This window comes from Limulus polyphemus, unplaced genomic scaffold (genome assembly GCF_000517525.1).
Source record: "Limulus polyphemus unplaced genomic scaffold, Limulus_polyphemus-2.1.2 Scaffold562, whole genome shotgun sequence".
Classification (NCBI taxonomy): Eukaryota; Metazoa; Arthropoda; class Merostomata; order Xiphosura; family Limulidae; genus Limulus; species Limulus polyphemus.
The window spans coordinates 155,237-172,381 of record NW_013666172.1 but is presented as its reverse complement, the minus strand read 5'-3'; the positions used below and the strand labels follow the sequence as shown (position 1 = coordinate 172,381).

Here is a 17,145-nt window from a genome sequence, read left to right as displayed (position 1 = left end):
AACGTCACAAAATTACTACAAAAGCTAACAACTTTTTTTTTTTACTTTAGGAGAAAACCCAGCCGCAATGCAACTTGGCAAAATCTTACAACTTTTTTTTTTACTTTAGGAGAAAACCCAGCCGCAATGCAACATGGCAAACAATCTTCTTCTGCAAGAGAATATTTGCCAACAAACTATCTGTGGATTGGAATTATACTACTCAGTCAACAACGGTGATAAAAAATTCATTGGACCTTAAGAAAACAGTGAGTTGACGTTCATGTTATGCGTTTCGTGGCATCAGGAAGACTATCACAGTTTATATGGAAGTTAGTCTATAAGCACTTGTCAAACATTTGAATTAAAGGACTTTTTTAATGACAATTTGTATAATTTATCAAGTGAGAAATGTAACATAAAGATGCAGTAACTTTAGACAAAAATGTATAATGAACAAGTTTTTACTGTTATACAAAAAAATCAACATTTAAATCATAAAGACTTTAAAGCAGTGTGCTCACTTGTTTTAATTTTGAGAGTCAATAACTGTATTGGAAATGTCTTTAAGTTCCTCTGGAACGATCCCTGTGCTCACAATAAAGGCTCTAATACCATGAAAATTTCGGGTAAGCATTCGTGAATATATTAAACTAAAATTTTAAAGGTTTATAATTTTGACGATAGCTCTGTGGCTTATTAACAATGAGTAAGTTTCTGGTTGTATGGTTGTAGTTCTTCACTGAAGTTTGGTGTGAATGAAAAAAAACGGTTTATCTGCAACTCAGTTACTTGTATATACATGTACATTTATTGTCATGATTGTCTTGGTTGAAACTACAGTAGATAAAAACAATGGAGCTATCCTTATTTTCTTGTACAAAATCTTAGTTACCTAATTTGTAGTGAATCATTTTTTATGCTCATACATATTTACATATTTGTGTGGGTAAATATACCTAATTACTTAAATGTTTTAAGTTACTGATCATGCATGTAGTCAGTTAACATTTATAAGTAACAACTGTGGCAGGGTTATACGTTATAAATGAAACAACTGTTTCTCAACTTCTACATATATATGACGAATATATCTATTTGTATTCTAAACTAATAAAAGTAGCAGTTTTTTTAAATCATTTAATACACACCCACTGGCTTATGTTGCTTATGTGCTTCAAGATTTCAAGTCAGTATTATAAGACATTTTAATAACGTATTACGTGTTATAAAGCTCATTTAGATAATTGCTGAATCATCACATTTGCAGCATAAGTTATTCTAAATGGAAGAGTTTCATGTATTTGTACAAAGTTATATGAGCTAAGCCCAGGTAGTGTTTTAAAGTCCTGACTTTCTATTTACTTAATCACTATTTACTGTAGATTTTGCAAGCGAATAATGTTGACTTATTATTGTTTTTCTTTATGTGCTGACGAAGTTATGGTGCTTGTTTGTTAACACTCTGTTACGTTATCCATAAGTCATGTGACACTTTTAATTATTTCCATGTGCTGTAAGGAGCATGTTGATTCGGCTATAACTTATGTAATGTTTATTATAAAAATATACAAATGTAATAAAGTCTTTGTTATTTCTTGAAAATTTGCGATTCTGAACAAAAGGTACTGTTTAAATAAAATGTTATTTGTTGACATTATGAGACCTTTCTTCTCACACGTCTCTGATCTTGTAACAAAACATCTAATTAAAACCATTCCAAAAATATGATATAACATAAAAATATGCATCTTAGAATTTTTTCATTTTTTCAATATAAATTATATAAGTAACTTAAATTATTTAGCAATATAAGTTTTAGTTCATTGTTGAAAAAGAAAACGTCTAATTTTGTGTCTTTTTCTTTTCGTATAAAATGCCACAAATATTTAGTTTGTTCCTTAATTCATTAAAAAAAAACTGCTTTCTGCAAAATAAAATTTCCAAACAAAAATTATGTAAAATCCTTCATGAAAAGCACGTTTTAAAAATAGTACATTACGAAATATTATATAAAATAATAATAACAATATTTCAGTGGAACCTTAATTCATAAAGATAAAAATAAATAATGTTTGATAAAATGTGGAGATATCTCATTATAAAATTAATAGTAAAATCAAAATAGCTAAAAAAATATGTCTAAAAAACAAGGTTTATCGTTTCACTGACACCAATATCATCAGTGCTATTTTTTAATTATAACCTCTTTTAATGTCTTGATTTTACTTATAAACATATTTGATTGATTTCGATGTCCACGATCATTATCACTGACTTGTATTCTTATACTTCATCATTTACATCCAAATGAATTACTGTACGCCATTATATGCAATCATTACAAACAAATTCCAAAAGTAAAATATGGTTAGTAAAATAACCAAAAAGTATCAAACTTAATCATTCCAACAACGTAGTTTCACTACTTGTGGAAACTACCCATCTGATGTTATATCTTCTTATGGATATATTTTATGTTATAATTACAACTTCATATATCATAGAGACATTTTACATTATATATATTTGTGGGAGAACGTGCTTAAACGACGTCATGAATATAGGGACAATTAGGAGTGTACAAACGTAGATTGGCTTTTCCAAAAAGAAAAGTGCAATATAGCATCCTAAATTAATTCAGTTTGTAGCCTTGTATATACGTTTGCCCAGTTAATTCCTTCCACAGATTTGGCCAAATTTGGTAAGCGAACTCGAGATCGCTCATGGGTGTCCTTATCTATAAAGCATGGCTTCCGTCCAAGATCCTCCCTGAAGGTCACCCAGGAGCTCTAAGAGTAGGCTTTCAAGGCTGCCGAACCCAAATTTGGAATACGATTTTGTGTCTCTGAGGCCAACTGGAACCCCAAGACAGCCATGTTTAAATGTTTAAAACTGTTCATACCCCCCCCCCCCCATCAAAATCTAGTTGAACGAAACTTGGCACATATGCTCAAGTACTACTAGCGGGTAGAGTAGCGGGTTTTTTCGGGTATGAATCCCCTTGTGGACGTTGCGGATAACGAAAGTGTTTGATCGGTACACATGAGTCTTTGTAAGTCATGAGAGAACCTTTAAATCTCCGAAGTAGAACACGAGTATTTTATGTCAGTGCTTGTTTGTTTTTTACAACAAATCCACCGAGAACTGGACTGTTTCAATAACTTAAGTTGGAGAAAAATGTATAAATTGTATAAGAAACTACTTATTTTCAGTCAGAAAAAAATAAACAGACTATATTAATCTGCTTCTAGGAAACTTAAATTACAATTACATACATACGTCAAATATAAGTTTCACAGTTATCATATTAGAAAATTGGATATTCTATTTAATTTGTTAACGACTTCATTAGTAGGGTGAAACTTTACTATTAATTTGTTATATTATTGTAAAGAACGATAAATATCCTCTAATACCTGACACTTTTTATTGGCACCGTAATTGGAATTTAACATCTGATATCTTTACTTTCTAATATTCCTGAATCTGCTTTGAGAATACGAAAATGACACAGAATCTGAGCTTATTGCAATTATACAAAATACATCATGTTTAACGAAAAGTGTAATCCTTAATATGCCAATTGGACACAAATTTCTATACAGACTTTTTCTTCTGCTTTCATACTGAAACGAAAAGAAATTAAATATCTTAACATTGGATCCATTACATCTGAGAACAACTTGTTTTCTGTACAGTCTGGTTGGAGTGGTCTTGACAAAACAATCATCAATTAGAGAGTTTGTAATTAACTGGTGCATTTATATCAATTACTCCTGCAAGTAACTAGTTTGGTGAAACCTGATCATTCAAAACTAAATTTGCACCAATACTGTAGTATTTAGTCCCCGAACAACTACTATCCCGATATTTAAGACCTTACAATTTATAACGTCTCTGCTTCAAAAATGTATGAATTTTCTCTATTTTATTCTGAAATTTTATGAAAATTTTAAAATAATATCGATGATATCTCTTGTTTCAAATTTGAAACAAAATTAGGTCAGTTAGTTAGTATTAGTAACAATACTGTAACAACTTTTATACCCACACTAAGTAGTTCGCAACAAATGCTTTCTGTGCAGGATTTAACACAAGTGTTATATGTACTATGTGCAGAGTTTCACACTTACTGTTGTGTGTGTGCCAGTTCCTACACTTTGTATGTGCATGGTTTCTCACAAGTGTTGTCTGTGCCAGTTTCGTACGGATTGTGCATTCAATTGCTTTGAATCTGTCACGTTCTACAAATGCATAACATTAAACTTTTTTTCATTTTGCCCTGGTGTAAGAGACTTATCCATTAAATGAAAAAAGAAACAACAATCTTCCCCTTTATATCACACCAATGCACCAAACTCGTTGATGACCTGGAACTCCTTTCATGTTTAAAACTTAATATATTTCCATGTTTTGGTATTTGTTTCATGATATTTTAGGAATTACAAACATAAATGCTGGAACTGACAAAGATAAGAAATAGAACACTAGATTTCTAGAATATATTTCATTTTTTTCTTTTGTTAAAGCTAGATATTTGCCATTTGGATAAATTATCCCATCTTTGATACTCCGGTCTGAAAATTTACATTGTGTGGTAACATTCTGTAATTAATGTAATTAATTAAAACCAGATTTGCATATCATTTCATTTAAAGTTCCACTATCAAAACCAAGCAACTTGCAACATTTTGATATAAATTTTTCCCTTATATTTAAATTGCAAGCAATATCTTTGTGTGGCTACAGTATTTTCAATATATTTTTTTTTTAAATTGCAATAACCCCCCCCCCCCGAGTGGCACAGCGGTATGTCTACGGACTGATGCCGCTAGAAACCGGATTTCGATACCCGTTGTGAGCAGAGCACATATAGCCCATTATGTAGCTTTGTGCTTATGTACAAAACAATCATTAACTGAGATGATTGTTTATTTGTTGATTTTTTAACTTATTACTGCATTATCCTTTTAAAACTGAATAGCCAAATATAATATGTTGGTCCAAAGTGCTCCACGAATTGTTCTATATGTGCATGCATGTGCATATTAGGAGTAACTCTATCTTCAAATCTCTTCCAAAATGACAAAATAGCCTATGAAGAAATTGTACACTGAAGTTTGTTTGCATTTTAAAACAAATGTTTTCATGTGATGAAAATATGTTTTTCGGAACAAAAATTGAGAAAATTACTAGCTAATGTTTCCACTTGTCTATTTGAAACTACCAAAGCTTGATGCAACTTTCTATGGAAGTATTCCAAGATCAGATGACAATAAATTAGTTATGTTTTCATCTGCATCCTTAATAACTGCTCAGTGACAAATTCTTGTTGTTGTTTTTGCAGCTAAGAAGATCAAGTTATGCACAGAACCAAATATAGTCAGTAAGTGGATCAAACCAGTTCAATACCAAGAGAGCAAAGTAACGTGAGCCATATTCTTCTAAATCTTCTCCACAGGCCTTAGTTTCTCATTAATAATTTATTGCCTACATTTTCAGGAATAATGAATTATTTCTTAATTTTCATTCTGATTTATTAAAAACCACCACAAGTTTCCATAGAAACCCCATCCAAGAAAGCTTTTATGTATTTTTTACACTCTATACTGGAGGATGATGTTTAATATGGAATATCAACAATACAAGAAAGCCTAAAATAGGGGAAAAAAGGTTAAATGGAAGAGCTCCATTAAGGTCACAGACGTAGGTGGTGACTTTTTTTTTCTATAATGCCATTCACGGATAGCTTTGATAAATATATATTATATCATTAAAAGTGTTATTACTTAATTTGCATTCTGATGTTCTACATACCACCGTAATCTGTCCAAGGAAACCCATCCAAGAAAGCTTTAGTACATTTGTTATACTCCATGGTGGCAGAATCACCTAAAAACCACACATTTGTTTTATTTGCTTGGTTTATCACAACCAACACATAATAAATCTAAATAAACATATGAGGTGATTTGAACTCTTCACATAAAAGTCACTTCGTGCAACCTTTAACTCATAAGATGTTCTAGAAGAAGTGCTGGTTAGAAGCCACCGTTTTATGTATGATATAACTCATTAAAATGATATATATATATAATTTTACTTGGCACATTTAATAAATTGAGATAAATAGATCCAACTGAATACTTAGTATGTTTAAAAGGTTGAAACCAGGACACTTTGAACATTAATACATAGCTTTGTTCACTAAATGAAATTTTCTATCTATCACTTTAAAATTTAAGCAAAATTTGACGATTATAAATATCAATCAAATCAGCCCCCCAGTGGCACAGCGGTATGTCTGCGGACTTACAACGCTAGAATCCGGGTTTCGATAACCGTGGTGGGCAGAGCACAGGTAGCCCATTTTGTAGCTTTGAGCTTAATTACAAACAAACAAACCATCAAACCACTGCCAGGTAAATGTCTGAGTCTCTATGTTCCATACTTTTTACTCAAAATCAAGTATTTTTCTAAATATGATTAGCTGAATTTACTTTTACCTTTATATACACAGTTTATAATGATAATAATAATGTCTCTCCCCACGCTCTACACAAATGGAGGAGTAGGTGAAATGCAGTAAAGCAAACTTCAAACTTTATGACCTTCAGTGACTTGGATGTAGCCTTCATAACCAAATAGAGTAAAACATTTTGTACAGTAAACAGCAAAAGTATTACAACTGAACAAAAACACCCCCACCCCGCAAAAAAAAGTATACATATTTTTAAGTTCCAAAAACCAACAATTCCTTTGATGTACAATTTTCCCATAAAACGAAATTACTTCTGTCTTCGTCTATGACCTATGCATCATAAATACTTATAGACTTTTAAACTATAGTATGGCATGGTCGTGTATATATGAAATTGTTTTCTCTCATAAAATGACGACGACTTGAACTTTCCCTTTGTTGTAAAAATAACCGAGTTCTGTCTGCTGTCAAAGTTTTGAAATAAAGTTTATGTTGTTTCATGTACAGATGCAATAGTTTTATACCAACGTTGTGTCAAGGGAAGGCAGGGAAACAGTTGTCTGTCCAGGCATCATCTTCACTAAATTACGCATACCCTTGAATTTTTGACTCCTTTATACATGAGTATACAGAAATTTTGAAGCAATCTAATTATCAGTTGTACGATAAAGGATACATGAAATGAGCATTATATGTGCAATTATACAAAATGATTAAATCTGTCTTCTTATAACGCGTGTCAGTCATCAAACTTCTATAGAAATATTTGGATTTACCTGTATATTTAACTTTCACTAACACCACTCTATCACAGCGCCTATGTTCTTGCCACATCTGCTTTATCGTGCTTTCAAAAGTGGATTCTACTCATTATTGTAGTTTATAATGTAAATGTCATCAGTTTTCTCCAGAACGTTGCTCACATTATGATGGTTTTATTTCTTATAGTGAGTCTGTCTAGATTTTAAATTATGTTTCATGTGTTTATTTTCTTGTCTTGTTTTACTTGAGTTCTTGCTTTTACAACTAATGCACCTAATTATCTGACTAACATATTTATGCCACAATTCATCACTAGGGCACTAAAGTATGTGGGAAAAAATAATTAGGATTATCAAATGGTGGTCAGAGAATTCTTCACAGTAGTTACATTAAAACTTCTCTTTATGTTCTCAGTTCCTCATTGAATGAAAACTGACTGTGTTCAACTAGCATATTTATGCCAGAATTCGTTAATATGATACTATAAAGTATGTGAGAAAAAATTATAATTAAGACGATCAAAACTATATAAAATGAAAAAATTATTCTAAAAGTTCGAGTAGGACTCTGTTAGACAGTGACAAAAATCTTTGTTAGCAGTGTTATTCGAGCTCGTAAAATGTGTTTCCTTAAGCCTTATGTAACTATTGTTCAGAAATTTAAGACTAGGCCTAATTAAACCTAAGAACCATTATGAACAAGTCAAACTAAGAGTAAAAATTTCAGTTGTTACCATTATACTGGGTTGCATCCCGAGAATATGTTGAATCGTGTTACGCTGATATATATAGAATTTTGTGGAAACCGTTATACGCAAAGGAATCATTACAACAACGTGATTTCTTTAAATATTTCCCAAAAAACGTGTAATGGTCGTCACTTTTTCGACGCTTACAGCTTGAACATATTTTGGCGTATATGTTGCCGCCATTTCTACTCTAATGCAAGATGGGAAAATGTAATCGTATGGTGTGAAAGCGATTCCTTTACAGAAAATTCCTCGTTATTGAGCCATTAAGGAGACTTACGTTTTCATTTGAGGCACACGTTGTCCGATGTTCACGTTGTCTTAATATTGGAAATAAGTTAAAATTCTAAGAGAACTAGGCATGGGAATAACTAAAAACTGCAATTACAAAGGCGGCAAGTCTTAATATTGTTACATGCTTCGTAGTTATAAGATTCTGAATTGGACTATGGAAGACAATTTCATATTTCTTTTTTTTTTAAATGTAGACCTAATTTGCAACTAGTGCCAAAAAAAGGTGGTTTATAGTGTTTTTAATATATAATGAATTTAAAAAAAACAGCTACGGTTAAACTGAGTTTAGACCTGCTTGGAAAATCCTTAGTGACGATACACCCTGGTTTGACCAAGACAGTCCTGGTTTTGACCTTTCTGTCGCAAAGGCCCCCAGTGGCACAGCGGTATGTCTGCGGACTTACAACGCTAGAAAACCGGGTTTAGATACCCGTGGTGGGCAGAGCACATTGTATAGCTTTTGTGTTTAACTCCAAAAACAAACAAACAAACAAAATAAACTGTCGCAAAGAGATCTTTTGGGACGTAACATACGTCCCGGTTTTAGTAAAAAAAATATATAACCAACATTAATGTAAAGTGTGATTTTAAATTGGTGTGAATGAATAATATAAATGACATCCTTCTGGCATGCTGTAGTAACATCAGTCAAATAATCAGTAAGTGATGTAATGTTCTAAGACTTTGCTGCTATTTATGTTGAAACTTGAATAGCAGACGTAGGCCAATTTGGCTTGAAGTGACACTTAACGGTGTACCAGTTTGACCACCTGATATTTACAGTCACCTTGAGTAAAAAGGCTAAATACTGTCAATTGGCACATTAGGCCTAGAGGACTAAGACACACTGAGAAAGTATACTTAGCGCTATTGTCATACACCACTATTACAGCCTCTTCTAGTTCGTGCTAATATTGTCTCGCAAAGTCTTACTAATATAAGCAGTTATTGAGGTATTCGTTATTGGTTACGTCATCGGTAAAAGATTTGTTCATTTTATATGTTATTTGTCAGTGAAGACGAATATGAGGAAGTATTATTACGAATACACCTATTGGTCACTACTGATTTTATTACTTGTGTAAAATAGTGATTTTTGGTATTCCTTAAGATATATATATATATATATATCTTGTCTAAATAGGCCCGACAATTTTATTTTTAAAAAGCGTCCCAAAGCTATTGGTTGTTTGTTAGTCCTCTTTCAAAGTAGTTGACTGCCAGTTGCTCATGCTCAATGACACTATCCGAATCGGCAAGAAAGTGTGAAGAAACGTATCACATACTATAAAAATACTGACACATGAAATGACCATGTTCTTATTAAAATATACAAATGATGCTATTAAAAACACCGTTACAATAAAAGATGCAAACAGATTCATGCAATTTAATATAATTTTAGAAGCATCTGATGGATTTTTTTTTCCACAAACAAACATCTTACTTTTAAAAAGTTACTTTAACACATCTAGATTTACCCACAGGCAGCCGATGCTATCCATTTATGCTTCAGGCCTGTGACTAATTTATTATTATATATTTATTTTAATATCAGCGTTTATTTGGATGGGGTTTATATTTAGAAACATACATAGCTTATAGTGTTAAATATGTATTGCGAAATTCCCGCTATTCTCCAAGGCTGTATAAGATTCTCGAGAGTAAGAATCAACAACATGTGTGTACGTAAACGATTGTGTTAGCGTCAATATTGTTACATAAAACTGAAATTTCTAGAAGGCCTCCACAAGCCTATAAATATAACCAACGCGACGCGCCAAAAAAGGAGTATTTATTATTAGTTTGCTGTAGTCAGTGTGCTATAAATTTTGGAAGCTATAACTGTGATTGTTATAACGCTTATCAATCGGAAAACTACATATATTTGACCAGTAGCACTTACAAAATCTGAACATTGCAAACCATTTAAATTCAGAGGATTCTCATCGGACATTAGTATTTTTACGAAAACATTAAATAAATTCATCATGGAAAAAGCGGCATGTGTGACTGGTAAATAACGAAGAACAAAGCTAGATAGCTGCCTGTGAAGTGAATTATACCTACGTCCACTCGTAATAAACTCGCTCATCGTGAACCCTCGATAAGATATCGAAGAAGTTCCAGACTAAAAGGAAAAATTTATATTGCTTGTAAGTTTGTGAAACTTTTGTTTATAAATCATTGTTTGTAATAACTATTTATGATAACTGTTATTGAAAATTGTATAGTCTTACTTATCAATTATTATTTTTATAAGGGTTTTTTGATTTGCAAAAGTTTGATGTCACTTTAATCGAGCATATTATTCAAAAATATAATGGGCCAGGTTATGATCAATAGGAGGGAGGTTATTTAAACGCAAGCACAAATGGACCTTACCACGGGGATTAGTCCTAGATGCAGTGAAAGTTATTTTAAAACTAAATATATTTTTATCTTGATTTCGAAATTTATTGTGAAAATGTATATGTATATGTAATGTAATGTTTAATAATTTTCACCTGCCTACTCAATTGTTATTTTATTTTAAGGTGTTGGAGAGGCAAAACATTTAATGAAGCCTAATTACCAGTATCACCACCATCTTCTGCTGTTGTCTTTAATATTTGTAATAAAAATAAACAATGGTTATGGCTTATAAGAGAAAGTATCATTCAGTAGACCTGTACTTGTAACCAACACTTATAGACTAGCAGTGGAAGAACTACTACTTGTATTTTTGAGAGCAACAACAAAAAATCATTAACTAGAGTTAGATTGTATAAAGATAAAAATAAAATTTTAAGAATTAAAAATTACTATATTTCAACCTGTCAATTTAAAATCATAGGCACAGCTATCATAGGTATGACAAAGCTTGTGTCTTGAAACTGATTATGATTCCTATTGGGATGGGCATGACTGATTATCCAAGATGGCTATCATACCTTCTTCTTAGTAAAAAGTTAAGATACTGCGATAATGGCTGGTTATTTATCTATAATTGAAGTTTGTACCTGGAGTGGATGTAGTAGCATGATAACACTTTGGGTTGTTGGTTGATGATAAGGATTTCTAAAACAGCCAAAGGTAGATAAATGTTAAATTACTTGTAACACAAACTTCTTTAAACTTGAGATTTGTGTATTTCGTCAGTAATTTCTTATCAGCTGTAAATGTGTAACAATGTAACAGTATTTTGATTCGAATGTCTGGGACCACACAAGAGCAAGAAAAAAACAATATGAAGAATTTACATTTTAAACAGTTTTTGCTTGTTTTACTTGAGCTCATGATTACTTTTCAATTGCAGATGGCTAGAAGGTTTCAGAATTTTAATTCAAAAGTCTCTAGTCATCAATAGCAGACGTGTATATCTCGTATTCCAAATTCATTGTTTGATATTTTACTTATGAAAAATATATGAAAGTAAAACAAACAAGCATAAAATAACACTTAAGAGATTAAAAAATGTTTCTTTTGTTCATTAAGGCTGTTCCTTTCATTTCGTCGTACATCCATTTGCCCATATCAAGCTTTAACACTTCAAGTACTCATTTACTGTCAGATGGTGACGTAATTAGGTCCAATTCTAATGTCAAAGATAATGGAGTATATATTACTCTGATAATCAAATACACATATTTTACTGTTTTAATGTTTTAGTTTAATTTTGCATACAAGTGTACATATTTTGTAGATATAATTAAAGACAATGGATAAAGTGATAGCATGTGTAAATCTCAATACTAAAATACATGCATTGATTTAATCAAAGCTAAAACTCAAATTATTTCCATACAAAATGGGAATATTTGCTGCTGTCTTAAAGTTTGCTTTCTTCTCTTCTAACATTATCTTCAAATTTTAGTCATTTTTTTCATTTCTTATGGCTGCTGCCAATAAATAATTTTGGTTATCAAGTTTTTTGTGGAAACTCTTCTCTCTTTTAACTTGAACCCTCACAGTTTCTCATGTGAGTTCAATTAAAAATTCATCATAGAATTCTTTATAACTGGATTCAAGAACGATATTTTTCTGTAAATTAAGCTGAAGTTTAATTAAAGATTTCTTCTTAGTAAACATCTTAGTTATGTTTAATGTTTGAAATACTATTACCATGAATGAGAGTTGTTTTTTAATGCAGAATCACTTAACATTGCAATTTATTATTGGAAGAACCCTGAAATTATCTTTGTAAATCTTAGTAATGGGACAAATCAAAAGTGAAATTTAAGAAGATGGTGTGGGCTAAAAGTTATGGATTTATTTCAAAAAGTTATTTTTTCGATAAGAAGTTTTGTTAGTTATTATATTTTCTTCAAGGGAAGTAACATGTTATAACAATAATTTGGATACAATCACTCTTGGGTAGCAAATCCTGCAGGCCTTTGATTCTCCTCACTCTAGCTTGAAAGGATTAAGTTTTACATCGAATCCATCTTGGGAGTAGTTCCCCTTACAGTATATTCATATATTTAGTTATCAATGACAGAGTTGTAAGCAAATACTTTTGCAAAAAACAGTAGGTCTGTAAAATAGTTATGCTATCATAATTTACAAATTATAAAAGAAAAAATTTAATGAATTAGTCTCGTTAGTTTACCATGGATCAGATTTATCTTATTAATTTAGCGGGACATTCATTAATGAAATGATTCTTATCTGCATTGCTATGGTATTTCATATTTTCTATGTTGTTGTATAATTGTAGCCAACTTTTGTCATTTCAAAAGCCGTATAAATTCTCTATTGTACTAATAATTTATGCCAGATACATCCGTACAAAGTCTAATTTAGGTGTTTAAAATTTGTTATAAAACTTAATGTGTCTTTCTTGTTTTTGAGAACAAAACCTAAATACATATGTATTGTTGATAACATTAACAACTAAAAGTGAAACTATAAAAATCGTAGATTTTATTCCAAAACAGCAATTTTAAATTTTTTTGTAAAAGCAGGTATTGTTTATTTAAAAATCTTACTTCAAAACAATAAAAAATCCCCTTTGATACTCTATTTGTTGTGTATTTTAATTTTAAAGAAAATCCTATTTGTATCCTTACAACTGTAAACAGACAGGTTTTTTAGTGAAATCCTTTTTTCAAGAGTTTCTTTGACATTCTTCATGTTGTTTTTTTAAATTAACAATTATTTAAAATTTGAATAAAGTAGTTTTTGTGTATATTTTATTATTTTTTCTATTTTAAAATATAAAGAAAATTTATTTTTTCTCATTAAAATGTCATGTTGCAATTCTTAAAATACTACTTTTGACTGGAAAATTTTTATTAGAAGACAATATTATGTATTTTCACAACTTGTAAATGTGAAAACTGACTGTTATTAAGAATATTTTGATAATAAAATGTAAAGACAAGGGAAGTTGAAACATTATTAGGATTTAACATCTGTAAACTTATCCTTTTTAAAGCTTTAAGTTATGTATTTCCAACATATTTTCATTGTATGTGAAGTGTACAACTTCTGTGAATTTTTGATTGATAATTTTCTTTGTCTATGTTAGCTTTGATGTTATAAACTTCTGTAAATGTATTACGAATTTCAATACAGGTCATGTAAAGTTTGCCTTTTTAACGTCGTTTTTATTAGTTGTAGAGACAAATGTTTAACTGCTGACAATTATAGGATCACTTCCCGATTCTGATAATATGGCACAACATATGTGAAAGTTCTATACAACCCTGTAGGGTAAAAGGAAATTTTAAATTCGTATTCCCTTCAAACTATATGTAGACGTTAGATGTTTGCAGCTTAATGTGATTTTATGGTTTGGTTCCGTTGCCATATATTAACTTAAGTAGATCTTTACTACATAAGTATAGGTAAAGCGTTTCTAAAATGCACTCCTATGCTTTCAAAACTTGCAATAAATCCTATATCACGCGACAACACTTGCCTAACAACGAATACTCTAAAATAAGAGAAAGTCATTATTAAATAACTAATAGAACTGTAAATACAAGATTGAGCCAGCAAAGAATAGTCAATAATTTTTCCTTTTGTGGTAAATTACAAAATATACTAGCGTCATCTCGACGAATAAACATCTCTTAATATTAAAGTGTGTCTGTTTCGTTAACACTTCACTTATATATATAGAGGATTAAAATATATGACTAAATTAATATAATTGTTCTTAAAGCTATATATACAGTCCATAAAAGCAGAGAAAGTACAGGTCATTTTCGGGAAAACAATATACTTTTAAGGTTAAAACTTCTAAATATGGTGAGAATATATATATATATATATAAATGACAAAAATATGTGTGTCTGTCCGTTTGTCTCTTATCAAACTACTACAAGGTCGCTGTGTCACTCTCAACCACACTTTGTGGGATGATAGTTTAGAACAAGGGGCATGTTAATCGGGGTAATAACCGTCTCTACCACATTAATGTTGTTTTTAAGCCCTTATTATCTTTCATGTAAGTTAACGTTAACTACATACACAGATGGCGCCACGTCCTTACACAAAAAAAATATAAAATTTTCTATAAAAACATGCACAAAGTGTGGGGGAAGGCACACAAATGTCATATATATCTCAGATAGAGGAATGAAATGAAAAAAAAAATGGTCGCTAGTATTGAAATAATACATAAACTCAGCTGAAGTTTCCATTCCAACAACCACCATAAAGTTGATATAAAGAGCCGTTTCTTGAGTTATACCCACTTCCTACTTTGACGCGTGACCTTAAGCTTCATTCCGTTAAACTCTTCTGTAGCCAATGTCCTGTAAAATAATTAATCACGTGAAACACTCAGGAAGGACACTAACAGTTGGGTATTGAAAGCGGTTAACAGAAAGCATTCACTACCGTCACTACTCTAGCCACTACCTCTTCCTACAAAGCCACCCTGATTTTTGCACAGTGTATAGCATGTTTTAACCATATACATATTGAGTTCTTAAACCTTATATAAAATTCTGGTGACGTAATAATGTGTTATGTTATAAATAAATTGTGTGAATGTTAGGTTTTCGTGTTATTTATCATAGCATCTATCGACACATCTTTTAAGTTCATAACCCGAACAAAGGATGGGTACCTCATCTTGCTTATTATAAATAAAAATACACTAAACCGTTTGAAGCTACTTACCTTTATTATAGTGAGGGTACTATAATTGTACATAATATGTTTAGAGAACCATCAGTTTTAGTTTTCAAACACTAACGTAAGCCTCACACAATTATCAGTTGAATGTATTAAAGCTTTCTTTATTTATAATTATAGTTAATTCATTATTATGTTATCTAGTTTAGTTTGTTCTTAAGAACCACGAACAGCAAATGTAGTGACCAGTCATCTAAACTAACTTTGAATCAAACTGTTCTAATTTTGTTATATTTTATTTCAGGTTAATAAGTCTCAGTGACCTACCAATCGTAATACGAAACGCTGAATTGTTACAAGTTTGTAACTAAGCTTTACTCTTAATACTGTGAAGAAAGTTGAAACAAGCTACAGGAGTTAATAAAAAAAAAGAACTACGTTAAAGGAATTTTAGTCTCCAACATAAGCCTTTTAATGAGCTCAGTATCAACAAGTGAAACAAACGAAAATATAATCTCATACAAGGAAGTTACTGTGTATCTCCCTACCACAAATAAGAACTCTCAAAAATACCTTTACTGCGGGACAGTTTCTTCGAATTATTAATCCTTTTCATTTTATTTCTCTCTCACTGGAAATGTTTATATTTATAGTAAATAGCAAACTGATTATTTATCGTTGAAGTTTGAAACATGTGATAGAATTGCTTTTGTTCTATGGAGGTGTTTTTTTTTATTCCATGATATGAATTCAGAACATGGAATTGACTTGTTTGAGTTCATATTGTTGTTTTTTATTTGATTCCACGACGTGAATTCAGAACATGGAATCAATTTGTTTGAGTTCATATTGTTGTTTTTTATTTGCTTCCACGATGCGAATTCAGAACATGAGAATGACATATTTGTGTTCATATTGTTGTTTTTTATTTGATTCCTCGATGTAGATGCAGAACATGGAATTAACTTGTTTGTGTTCATATTGTTGTTTTTTATTTGATTCCTCGATGTAGATGCAGAACATGGAATTAACTTGTTTGTGTTCATATTGTTGTTTTTTATTTGATTCCTCGATGTAGATGCAGAACATGGAATTAACTTGTTTGTGTTCATATTGTTGTTTTTTATTTGATTCCTCGATGTGAATTCACAACATTGGATTGATTTTGTATTCATACTGTTGTTGTTAGTACAATTTTATATTTAGCTTTATTCATTTAAAATTACATGTCTTAAATTATCCCTTTAAGATTCCTCTTGAAGCTGCTAAGTGAAATATTGAAAGAAGTGGAAGGATTTAATACTAAGAAATTTGTTACCGTAAGATGTGATTAATTGTTAGTTTTGAAATCGTTACAGTGCATCTACGAAACGCTTTACTTATTGTATAGTTGACATAATATTACATTATTTTCAACTTTCACTCATAACTTCTTATGCTGCAAAGATATATTTAATTTATGATTTAGAACTGAACCAAAAAAAGCACATTAAGCTGTAAACATCACAGTAGATGTGCTAACTTAAACTTTCCTCTGACACTACAGATCATTAACGAAAATATAAGTTTCATCTATGTCGTGTATCATAATATCAGGATTAGAGAGTGTGCTTATACCAATGTAAGTAAAGTGATCCAAACTATTCGTTTCAAACATTGTGTAAACTTTGTAAATGATGCTGTATTACGTGTATTATATCAGGATTGGAGAGTGTGCTTATACCAATGTAAGTAAAGTGATCCAAACTATTCGTTTCAAACATTGTGTAAACTTTGTAAATGATGCTGTATTACGTGTATTATATC

General features: G+C 30.9%; 1 protein-coding gene across 1 annotated transcript in view; it reads left to right on the top strand.

The window, feature by feature from the left end:
* The window catches only part of LOC106459120 (zwei Ig domain protein zig-8-like), a 281,821-nt gene extending 280,223 nt beyond the window's left edge, over nucleotides 1-1,598 (top strand). The window contains exon 5 of the mRNA XM_022385547.1: nucleotides 110-1,598. Within this exon, the coding sequence (XP_022241255.1) occupies nucleotides 110-219 (110 nt within the window). The 3' untranslated portion in view covers nucleotides 220-1,598. The remainder of the gene's footprint in view (nucleotides 1-109) is intronic.
* Nucleotides 1,599-17,145: the final 15,547 nt, after the last annotated feature.